Genomic DNA, 12,361 nt, shown 5'->3' on the forward strand with positions numbered 1-12,361 from the left:
CGTTAATTGCACTTCTTGGATCCCTGTTTGGCTTTTCCAGAGATTCAATGAAATCTTGTGCTTGTGGAGGCAGCTAAGTCACGTTGTGGTCACGCACAGGGACATCACTTCAACTTTATTGATCCCAACTTCAACTCCCTTCCATCAAATGCAATCCCTTTAAAATTCCTATGCCAGCTTCTCACCTTGACTAATGCATCTCCCTGCCAGGACTCGTGGAGGTCTTGGTTTAAAGGGATTGGAATCCATCGATGGGATGGAGGGAATTCCTGGTGCCACCACTGCAATTAAATATTGGCCCATCCCGTGGAAGCTGAGCGCAGTTTTAGACAAGTCTGTTGCAATCCGTTTAATGCAAAAAATAAAATACAGGATCATGGAATCATTTTAGTTGGGAAAGGCCTCTGAGCCCATGGAGTCCAACCATTCCCAGCACTGCCAAGGCCACCACTGCCCATGTCCCCAAGTGCCACATCCACAGGGATTTGAAATCCAAACAGGGATGGGGACTCCACCCCTGCCTCAGGCAACTCTTTCCGGTGCCTTACAACCCTTTCCGGGGAGAAATTTTCCCGATATCCCCCTGAGCCTGCCCTGGCCCAGCCTGAGGCCGTTCCCTCTCTCCTGTCCCTGTTCCCTGCCAGCAGAGCCCGACCCCCCCGGCTGCCCCCTCCTGTCAGGGACTTGTGCAGAGCCACAAGGTCCCCCCGGAGCCTCCTTTGCTCCAGCCTGAGCCCCTTCCCAGCTCCCTCAGCCACTCCAGCCCCTTCCCAGCTCCCTTCCCTTCCCTGGATAAAAGATCCCGTACGTACCTGTCTTCTTTTTTTCTCAAGTTGAAACTTCTTAAGGGGCAACAGAGAGTTGGGGAGGGCAGTGAATGAAATTGTTTCCCACAGGAAAAGAGCAGTGCTGCTCCATCCAGCATGGAATGAGGTGCATCTTGTCTTCCTGTGATGGATCTGGTGAAGGAAAACCAGGTTTGGAGCCTGGAGTGGAGGGGAAATGCTGACTTCAGTTTCTGCTGGGTTCAGAGCAGCCAACTCGTTTGCAAAGTGTCTCCAGGGAAAAGCTGACTTCTCCTTCTACCTTTTCCTTATTACTCCGGTTTCTTGGCACAAAGATGGGTGGAAATCAGCCAGATGTAAATCACCAGGAGCTCCAAAGGAAGCAAGCCAGGCTGGAGGCTTTGCTGGAACAGCATTTCCTTCTCCCCAAATCCCTGTTTTCATCCAGAAGGTGCCTTTTGGTTCACAGGGAAATGCCTCTCGATGGGGTCAGTGGTGACTGAGGGCTTTGTCTGGGGGAAATTTGCCATCCTTAGGTGAAATTGGGAGGGGTGCCTGTGGAATAATTTAAGCATTCTTTTTCTTGTATGATTTCTTACCTCAGGCAGGTAAAACCTGGTAGAGAAGTGGCCAGGAAGGGTTTTTCCAAAGCAAAGCTGCATTTCTAACAAGGAAACTCTTGTGTGCAGTAAAATGAAAACTCAGCAGCCGAGCACAGGTTGCTGTGCAGTTACTAATTCACAATTCCTGTCCTTGCAGGGCATTTTTGGCAGCAAACAGAACCAGTGTTGTCTTACAAGGAGTGAAACCCACCCCTGTGTCACGGTGTCCCTGGTTCACTCGTCACAGGGATCAGCAGAGCCAAGGGATGGGAAAGATGTTTGTCCTCAGAGCTTTGCAGAAGTGCCTTGCTGTCCTTTTTCTGTACTTGGTAGGATTAAAATCAGTTTTGTGGCTTTCAGAACTGTGGGATTCCTGGACAAGTCCAGTTCAGAATCACAGAATCCCAGAATGGTGTGGGTTGGAAGGGACCTTAAAGATCATCCAGTGCCTGCCATGGGCAGAGACACCTTCCACTATCCCAGGGATGTGGGATAGTCCAGTCCCTGTCCAGCCTGGCCTTGGCCACTGCCAGGGATCCAGGGACAGCCACAGCTGCTCTGGGAATTCCATTCCAGCCCCTCCCATTTTTCCCGGCCAGGAATTCCTTCTCACCCTCCCAGCCAGTAATTCCTTCCCACTATCCCTCTAGCCCTGCCCTCTGGCACTGGGAAGCCATTCCCTGGCTCCTGTCCCTCCATGCCTTGGCCCCAGTCCCTCTGCAGCTCTCCTGGAGCCCCTTTAGGCCCTGCAAGGGGCTCTCAGCTCTCCCTGGATCCTTCCCTTCTCCAGGGGAACATTCCCAGCTCTCCCAGCCTGGCTCCAGAGCAGAGGGGAGCCTTTGAAGCATCTCTCTGGCCTTCCTTGGACTCTCTCCAGCAGCTCCAGGTCCTGCTGCTGTGTCCCCAGGGCTGGGGCAGCTCTGCAGGTGGGGTCTCGTGAGGGCAGAGTGGAGGGAGAAGCCAAAGGAAGGTTGGGATTTGCCCCAGGGACGTGAGGATAAAGCCCAGGTCGCCCCGGTGGTGTCATCCCAGGGATTGTGCCACAGAACATCCTTGGCAAAGAACAAACCTGGCTTTGGCGCTACAAAACCCCTCTGCTTAAAGGTAGAAACTGTGAGGGTGCCCTGTGGCAACGAGAACCCCTGGCTTGAGGAAAACCCGTGGATTTTAATACTGGAATAGTTTTCGCTTGGAGTTCTCAAGAAGTTTGCAACAAACGAGGTGCGAAAAATCCACCTCTTGCTGCTCGAAGAAATCACAGGTTTTTGTTGCCTTTATAACCATTTTGACTTCTAAGAGTCTTTTTTTTTTCTGGTGTCCTGCAGGGCTGGAGGAGCCTGAGGGAAGTTAAATGTGAGTAACGGGCAGGGAGTTGAGGAAAATAGGGATAAATATGCCTTAAAGCATCGAAGCCCGGGCGCCGGCTGCAGTTTCACGTGCACCACTGGCACCTGGGGGTGTTGTAGCAGGGAAAGGAGGGAGTTTGGAGGACGAAAAGCAGCTTCCAAGGGCTTGGAGGCAGGGAGGGACTGAGCTGAACTCGCCCTTTGCTGCCCACGCGCCGGCAACTCCGTAAATCCTCGGGCTCGGTGTTGCTTCGAGTGGAACTCATCTGCCTTTGTAAGAAAATAAACATGAATAACCATCAGTTGCGCTAATAGAGGTGATTTATGTTGCAAAACGCTGCTTGCAAAGACTTCAGAGGGATTCACACCTCTGACACCTCGAATTTCCCGTGCATGGTGGTGTAAAGCTCTTCACAATGGAAAAAATCAAGTGTCTGAGTGTTAATCTCATTTTGAAATCACCTTTTATCGCAAAGTATGGTGAATGATTTGCTCAAAGGCGGGTTCTCTGCTTAGGTGGCAGGGCTGGATGATTTATTTTCTTTTTTAAATGTATTCAGGTATGGTGTTTGGTTTTCCCTCAAATTCAGGAGGTTTTCTCTGGTGATGTTCTTCACCTGCAGACAAGTCTCGAAATAAGAGAGGACACATCAGAGATCCTTAGAAAGGACTTGATTCCCCATCATGACCCTCAACCCATCTCTCACTTCGGTTGTAACCCCCAGATAAATCCACAGCTTTGTTTTTCCGTGGGATGTTCCAGCTTGCTGCTCCTCTTCGGGTCAGGGCTGCTCGCTGTATTTTCAGCGGAGTATTTTTATCTGGAAGCCTCGTTTTTCCAAGCTTGTAACTAATGTTAATTTGAAAGAAACTTAATAAAAGGGTTGGTTTTGGGGTTTTTTTTGAGTTAAATGTTTGCCAGGAAAAAGCCACTCAACCCTGTGAACAGACAGACCATCTGTAGGCCGTGATGTTCATCTGGGATTTGGGGAGATCTGGGTGTGAAGTCAAATCCTAACAAAATTTTTTTTTATTGCTGCAGGGGAAATCCAACCCTCCAGTGGTGGGTGGCCCTGCATGAGGATGAGGAAATGGGAATTTGACCCTGGAACAGGCAAATCCACAGTGGCCGGTTTGTCCTGACTGATGGGGAGGTCCTCGCACTCCAGATTGGAAAGGTTTTGTGGGGGCTTTGTCCTGATGTAGAAAAAGCAAAATGCTTTAAATTGCTTTTTATTCTGAGTGAGGAAACAATTTCCTGTAAGTTCAACCCTGGAAGCAGAGCCTTGATCCCGACAGGGAGCTGGGATGTTCCTGTCATGCGAATCCATGGCTCCGTCGGCCTTGGAGCTCCTGGCGCATTTCAGGCACAGGATGGGGAGCCTGAAAAATTCCCTTGGCTCTGTCCTAGCAACCCTTCCAAGCTGATATTTGGAAACAAGCTTCCATAGCATCATGTCAATATTCCCAACATTTACTGGCATTAAAATTCTCTTGGTAGTCCTGGAACTAAGATAATTTATCTTCAGGTCCTCAGGACTCACTCCTCATTTCTGTGGCTTTTGAACTTAGAAACCTGACTCGTATCCAGATTTTTCTCTTTTCCCTTGACTTTTCCACTGGCTTTTTTTGGCACCAGGTCCAGTTGGCATCCTGAGGTGATGAGGAGATAAAAGCAGCAAGGCCAGAAGTCTTGGAAGGGATTTGGGTGATGGTTGTTAAACATTTTAGGGCGTGGGATGTGTTACAGGCTGGGTTTGTAGCTGTGAGCTTGACTCCGCGTCCTGCTGTGGGGACAAGTGCTCCTTCCAGGATGAACCCCTGGGATTAGGAATGTTAAAAGTCTTTATCCATTAATTTCTTGGGTTTTTTGTAAATTTCACTAATGAAGAGTGCACTGAGAGGCAGTGTGGGCACAGAGGGATTGGCCTGGACAGGGTGGACTAAAAGGTGAGGGGGCTGTGGCCTTCCCAAAAAATTCTGGGTGTGTGGTTGAATTCCTGGGGGCTTTCTGCACGGATGCACATCAGTATCCAATGAAAGAGGTGGCTGGGAATTGTGGACACAAACATAGCAATCCCGGGAGAAACGCATGGAGGTCACCTTAATTGTGGGAATCTTGCTCCAAGTTCTTGATGCTCCCTTCCTGGGCTTTCCCAAAGCTGTGCTCAGTTTGCTGAAGACCTGGAGCATTTCTCCTTGCTGGGAGTTACTTGGAATCGCTGCGGGATCTGGCACTGGAACCCTGAATGCGGGAGAGGAGATTCTGTGTGCCCTTGGCACAACTGGGTTCCGTAAGGATTGTGGGTCTTCAGACAGGCAACTGCTCCTAGATCTGAGCCTGATGATTAATTCCTGGTGTGTTTGGGACAGAATTCATCTGGGATTTGGTTGTAAGACTTTCACCTTACGGAAAAAATTCCGTGTGAGCTGAGAGAACAGTTGGATCAGAGCCTGTGCTCCTCACTCCCAGATACATCCCCGGGAGTCATGGTGGAGCTTTCTCTGGGAATGTGGGCTGGACACTGCTCTGAACATGTCAGATCCTTCTGCTGTTCCCCTGTGCTGATTCCTTGTGCTGCTGGAGGGTTCCCTTGTGGCGGTGGGAACAGCTTTGTGGGATGGAGGAGCCTGGAGGTCTCCCTCAGATTCCTGGTCTTCCCAGAGTCCTGGCTTCTACAATAAGTGTTTCCTTTCCTGGAAATTTCTGGAGATGGAAAAAGCTTGTAGGGTGGAAATGTTCTTTCTGTAACAGCTCCATGCAGTTCTCCCAGGAGTGCCCTCAGCTGTTTTGTCTGTGGAATTCCAAGATTTCACATTCCTGGGCATCTCTTCCATGGTGGAGAAGGGAGAGGGCAGATGGGTTCACCTCTGCTGTGTTAGTAACTGGGGGCTCACCTGGAATTCACCTCATTCCAAGGAAAGAGGGTTTTCCCAGCTTCCTCATTTCTGCTAATGCACTTGCGGAGATTTCCCCTGTGTTGGTGCAAGGGTTTTATTGCTGAAATCTGCTTTATTTTCAGTCTGTCCTCAATTATGGAGTCATGGTTTTGGTTGGGAAGGGACTTTAAAGATCATCCAGTTCCAACCCAAACTATGGGCAGGGACACCTTCTGCTATCCCAGGCTGCTCCAAGCCCCGTCCAGCCTGGCCTTGGACACTTCCAGGGATGCAGGTGCAGCCACAGCTGCTCTTGGAATTTGTGCCAGGGTCTCACCACCCTCACAGGGAAGAGTGTCTGGTATCATGTCAATAAACAATGTGGTTGTTCCCAAACCTTTCATCCCAATACTTCTCCCTTTCATGAACCCAGTTCACTCACTGATTTTTTCGGTAGGAATTTTAGGTCTTTGCCACAACAGGGACAATATTCAGATACGGCCCTCATTAATACTTTCTGAATTTGGGAACACCAGGATTGAGTCCGAGTGTGGAAAACTCGGCTTTAATTTATGGTCAGCATTAACTGACGGAGCTGGGGAGCATCCAGGCTGGGCCTGCTCAGGATCAGGCTGGGAGAGCTGGTTTTTATTAAGCAGGACTTAATTTAGTCCGAAGTAAAATCATTTGTGTTTAACCTGCTCCGTGAAGCTGCTGCGAGTGTGAAATCCTCCAGTATTAAACATTTTCTGGGCCATCATCGTACACAGCAGGACCGTGTAAGAGTTTGGGAACCTGGAATTATTATCCTAAGGAATTAAACTTAAAACTTCCTGATGTGCTACTGAGTGACATGAAAAGATCTGGTGACAAATGTCCCTCAACATCAGCACTGAAAGCAGCCATGACACTTCTTTGGGAGGCTCCTCTCCGCAAACCTGGAGCGATGTCGCTTTTCCCAGAGATTCCCGTTGGATTTTAGCAGGGAAATCACTTGCACTGAGAGCATTTATGTTTCCATCTGCCCTTTGTGAGCTGCTCCTGGGTGACTGCTGGGTGCAGTGAGCTCCTTGCCATGGAATTTTAGGGCAGAGCAGCTCATGCTGAACTAAGAAAACTCCAGAGCCAAAACAAACGGCTGTAAACTTTTCCCTCACCCCATGAGAACGAGGGGAAGGAGGTTGTTGTGTCCAAACCCTTTTGGAGCCGACACTGTGGGAAAAGTCTGTCCAATCTGGGAGTCATTGTACTTGAGGAACTGCAGTAAATCCTGCCGGACCCCGCAGATGGGACTTGGATCTCCCCACCCAAGCTGCCCGCGTGGAGTCGGCACCTCGGGCTGCAGGAACCTCTCACAGCCCTTTGTGAGGCACCTCCAGCAGATTTCACAGGTCGTCAATTCAGATCAGGGATCTGAGGTGGGAATTCTTTGTTCCTGGTGGGTTGGGAATATTTGGGTTTGTGCCCAGGTGTCATCAAGGTCCGAGGGGGGTCTGTGGAATTCCTACAATCCTGGGCATGAAAGCAGGAGACCTTTTCCATCCGAGTGAAAAGTCATGTGGGAAAAAAGGGGGAATCTGCCTTTAGTTCCCAGTAGCTGGAACATTCCTGCCAAGCTCCTGCTGTGATGTGAGGGATCTTATTTGAAATATTCCGTGTCCCCTTCTCTCAAATGGGAGCAGCCTCGGAGCTGCAGAGCTGAAGTTCAGGTGGGAACAAACCTTTGATTTTCTCCTGCTTCCCTTGTAATTCATATCCAGACTATTGATGAAAGGGAATTGCTGTAGGATATTATTCCCAACCCATTAACCCTGATTTACAGCAGAATTCCTTATCAAGCCTCAGCGCTGAAACATCACCACTAATTGTCTTAAGCGAGCCTTGCTTGGAATAAAGATTTCCTGCCTTTCCCATTGTATTCCCTTCTTCCCACTTGCCTTTCCCTTTGTATTCCCCTCTTCCCGAAGCGCTTTGATTCTTCCAGTTGTTCTTTTCACGCCGCACTCTCCCCCCTTCTGTCTCTTCCAAGACTCGGGGGTTTTTTTGGGCTTGCAAGTCAAATTAACATGAGAGTGCCACGATTTGCATGGGAGCTGTGGGAGGTTTCCACCAGCTCCGGAGGCAGCCGGGGAGAATGGAATTCATGGGAGCAGCCTCAGTGCATTTATTTCATGGAATTCATGGGAGCAGGGGCTGTGAGCATCCTGAGTGCATTTATTTCATGGAATCCATGGGAGCAGGGGCTGTGAGCATCCTGAGTGCATTTATTTCATGGAATCCATGGGAGCAGGGGCTGTGAGCATCCTGAGTACATTTATTTCATGGAATCCATGGGAGCAGGGGCTGTGAGCATCCTGAGTGCATTTATTTCATGGAATCCATGGGAGCAGGGGCTGTGAGCATCCTGAGTGCATTTATTTCATGGAATCCATGGGAGCAGGGGCTGTGAGCATCCTGAGTACATTTATTTCATGGAATCCATGGGAGCAGGGGCTGTGAGCATCCTGAGTGCATTTATTTCATGGAATTCCTGGGAGCAGGGGCTGTGAGCATCCTGAGTGCATTTATTTCATGGAATCCATGGGAGCAGGGGCTGTGAGCATCCTGAGTACATTTATTTCATGGAATCCATGGGAGCAGGGGCTGTGAGCATCCTGAGTGCATTTATTTCATGGAATCCATGGGAGCAGGGGCTGTGAGCATCCTGAGTACATTTATTTCATGGAATCCATGGGAGCAGGGGCTGTGAGCATCCTGAGTGCATTTATTTCATGGAATTCCTGGGAGCAGGGCTGTGAGCATCCTGAGTGCATTTATTTCATGGAATCCATGGGAGCAGGGGCTGTGAGCATCCTGAGTGCATTTATTTCATGGAATCCATGGGAGCAGGGGCTGTGAGCATCCTGAGTGCATTTATTTCATGGAATTCCTGGGAGCAGGGGCTGTGAGCATCCTGAGTACATTTATTTCATGGAATTCCTGGGAGCAGGGGCTGTGAGCATCCTGAGTGCATTTATTTCATGGAATCCATGGGAGCAGGGGCTGTGAGCATCCTGAGTACATTTATTTCATGGAATCCATGGGAGCAGGGGCTGTGAGCATCCTGAGTGCATTTATTTCATGGAATCCATGGGAGCAGGGGCTGTGAGCATCCTGAGTGCATTTATTTCATGGAATCCATGGGAGCAGGGGCTGTGAGCATCCTGAGTACATTTATTTCATGGAATTCCTGGGAGCAGGGGCTGTGAGCATCCTGAGTGCATTTATTTCATGGAATTCCTGGGAGCAGGGGCTGTGAGCAGCCTCAGTGCATTTATTTCTCACACGTTGCTGGTAGGGGCCCAACACTCTCCTAAATCCGTGCTCACACCTTGCAGGACAGGATGGAAAACTCAGCAGCTCTGAGGATTCATCCCAAGTTTCCTCAGGGCAGGGCAGGGTGGGGAATTGGCTTTTACTGACGTCATTGTGGTGCTGTGGTCACTTAGATGTGTCAGGACACTGAAATTCCACGTCAGGCTTGGGATATTTTGAGTATTTGGGTCAACAGGCTTTGAGTAAATTCCTTGGCTCCGAGTAATTGGGTTTTGTTTCCCGGATTAAATGTTTTTCCTTGACTTGCTGCATCAGGATTGAGAGCAAACACGAAGTCACAATCTTAGGAGGACTCAATGAATTTGTCGTGAAGTTTTATGGACCACAAGGAAGTAAGTTCGTGACCCAGCCCTTCTGAAAAACAAGCCAGTGGATTATGGTGGGGAACTGGGAGATGCCATTCCTGAGGGGAAGAGATGAGCAAATCTAAGGGGGAGAGGGAGAAATCCAGGGAAGCTGCTTTCTGGAGGGTGGGGAGGATCCAGCTGTGAGTGTGGACATGGATAGACCCCACCCTTTGGAGCTGGCAGAGCTGGATGCTGCCTCTGGAAACCTCCAGCCTTCAGCATTCCTAAGCTTTCCTACACCTGGCTCCCAAGTTTTGCATTGGTCATGGGAATGTCTTTGGAGTTTGTCGTTAAAATGGCTTTTCCACCTTAATTTAGCACCATCTCCAGAGGTAAGGAGGTGATCCCAAAGTGCCTGGTTTTAATCCGGTGTCTTTGTGCCGAGATCTTTTCCAGAATCGGTTCAAATCGTGTCAGGCAGAGCAGGAAAAAGGCTTTTCCCGTGGGAGGTTTGCTCTGAAATCTCACCCCCAGCGGAGCCGTGTATTATTCCAGAGATGTGTTTTCCTTAATGCTCTGGTTCTGTTTATCCTCTCCTCAGCTGTGGAGTGTCTAATTCCTGCTTTTCTTCCCTTGCAGCACCATATGAAGGTGGAGTATGGAAAGTAAGAGTCGACCTTCCTGACAAATATCCCTTCAAATCCCCGTCTATAGGTAACAAATGCTCATTTTCCATCAAAATCCTGTGATTTGTGCTTCAAGTTTGCAGGTGGAGTTGTACCAGTGCAATATAAGACCTTAAAGTCTGCAAAACGTTTTTTGTCAGATTTCAGATCTCAAGCAGAGAGGAATTTTGGGCTTTGGAAGGAGTAGGAGCTGGGAGTGGGATTTGGCTGCATTTTTGTGTGTTGATGAATTAAATCTCTATTCCATGTGCTTTTTTTAATAATAACTCCGCTGGTGGGTAGTGGAGCAAAAGCCACAGTTCATGGTCTTGGGGAGAACCCAACTTTTGGGGTCTTCTGTCCAAAATTGGATGGAAGTTCCTCCACTGAAGCCTCCATCCTCTTGGAGCAGGGAATGCCGATGCAGAAGAGCTCAGGAGCAGGGATTTATCACCAAAAAAAAAAAAAAAATGCTGGCTTGACTGGTCAGGTTTGTTTCACCTTGGAAATTTAATTAGAAATGGTTTTTAGCTTGGATCCATCCTTGGGGAACAGGGAGCCACCTCAGATGTCTCCAGGTGCCCGACTTTATTCCAGTTGCTGAAGCTGTAAATAAAACAACGAATTTTCCAGTTTTCTGCTTGGAAAACTGGAGCAGGAAGTTCCAGCATCTCCCTTGTGATGGTGAAATGAGTGTCACCTCTGGGGCAGTGTCACCTCTGGGGCAGTGTCACCTGTGGGGCAGAGGGATGTGTTTGTGGCTCAGCCACCACAGGACTCCAGGAATGGGGAGAGCTGCCCAGGGAGAACTGATGTGGAAACTCCACTGGAAGGGTTGGATGGGATGGGCCCTTTCCAACATCAACATCCTCCTTTGGAGCTCACAAGCATTGGCTGCTGCCTTAAAATAACCCCTTAGGCTAAGATTTTATTTGAGAGCTCTGTGGGATGAGAAGTAATCTGTTCCAAGTGGGATTTGTGCCTTTTGGGAGAGGGTGATGCTGTTCATCCACCTTTTTTTTTTTTTGTTTGAAGCCTTCTGTGAACCCCAGAAATGTGCAAAGAGCTGAGTAACAGCAGAGAAATCTGCAGCTCTGAGGAGCCTTTTCTTCCTCCTGAGTCAGCTCTGGAGCTTCCTCTTGGAGAGTCACACTCCCAGTGTGAATTCCCACTGTTTGCTGCCAGTCCTTTGTCCCTCCTCCCTCCAAAGTGACACAAACCGATGCAGATCAGGGCAGTCTTAAATCATGGAATGCTTTGGGTTGGAAGGGACCTTAAACCTCCTTCAGTTCCAACCCCGACACCTTCCACTATCCCAGGGTGCCCCAACCCCAGTCCATCGTGGCCTTGGACACTTTCAGGGATCCAGGGGCAGGATGATGTGCAGGGAGCTGTTTCCTGCTCAAATCACTGAGTTGGTTTGGCCCTTCTAACGTTGGTTTTGCTGCCTTTTTTTAGTTTTCCATCCCTCACTTGTTTAAATCCATTGTGTTTCCACTGGTCTATCCCAGACCTCATGAGGAGCTTCCCTCACTTTACGAGTCTCTGTTCAAGTGGCTGACAAAAACTTGTTTTCTTCCCAAAAATCTGCCTCTTGCTGGAAAATCCCTTTTTTTCTTCCCAAAAATCTTCCTCTTGCTGAAAAACCCCTTTTATCTCCTCAAGCTCTTGCTGAACCACCCCCCCCCCCTTTTTTTCTTCCCAAAAATCTGCCTCTTGCTAGAAACAAGAGTTGGGTTGGATAAAATCCTTGCTAGACCTGAGCTGGTGTAGCAAAGCAGAGCTCTGGAAAAGCTGGGAAACTCCAAGGAAAGCGCTGGGCCTCAGGAAAGCTCCCAGGAAGCTGCAGGGAGGGGTTTGTTTTCCTTTGGTTCCCATTTTTGCTGCCCCAGCCCAGCTTATCTGGGACAGCCAGGCCTGGGTGAAGCCTCCTGGGCCATCCCGATTATCTCTGGTTTGGACATTGCTGATAACTCCAGATCAAACCTTTGTCCCAGCTGAACTGGGAGCATTGGAAAGGATCCTGTCCATGTGAGTCCCTCCTTGGAGAAAATACGGAATCCAGCAGCTTTTCCTTTAATAAATTCCACTTTTATGCTAAAGCTTAAAGCAAAAGCACTGTCCTTGCACCTTCCCTTGTTCCTCCAGGGCTGGAGGCTGAACTATTCCTTCCATCCTTGGAAATCTTTGATCCTGGCATGGGCTTTTTGCAAAAAAACTTGGAATTTTCGGAGCATATTTGGCTTTTTTTGTTTGTTTTTTGTTTTACCGTGGAATTTTTTTTGGAGCAAATAACGCGAGGGCTCGGAGCGTATCCGTGTGCTCCAGAAAAACGGTGGCTGGGAGTTCCCTTCTATTCTGCTCCAATTGCTTTTATCCCAGCGTGGATCCAAGGATGAGATCCAGGGAATCTTGGTGTTC

General features: G+C 49.0%; 1 protein-coding gene across 1 annotated transcript in view; it reads left to right on the forward strand.

Annotated features, from left to right (window-relative positions):
* UBE2H (ubiquitin conjugating enzyme E2 H) overlaps window positions 1-12,361 on the forward strand; it is a 45,911-nt gene that overhangs the window by 18,685 nt on the left and 14,865 nt on the right. Inside the window, exons 2-3 of the mRNA XM_032105682.1 lie at window positions 9,244-9,320; window positions 9,915-9,989. Coding sequence (XP_031961573.1) covers window positions 9,244-9,320; window positions 9,915-9,989 — 152 coding nt within the window. The remainder of the gene's footprint in view (window positions 1-9,243; window positions 9,321-9,914; window positions 9,990-12,361) is intronic.

The sequence above is a fragment of the Corvus moneduloides genome, chromosome 4 (assembly GCF_009650955.1).
Source record: "Corvus moneduloides isolate bCorMon1 chromosome 4, bCorMon1.pri, whole genome shotgun sequence".
Taxonomy (NCBI): domain Eukaryota; kingdom Metazoa; phylum Chordata; class Aves; order Passeriformes; family Corvidae; genus Corvus; species Corvus moneduloides.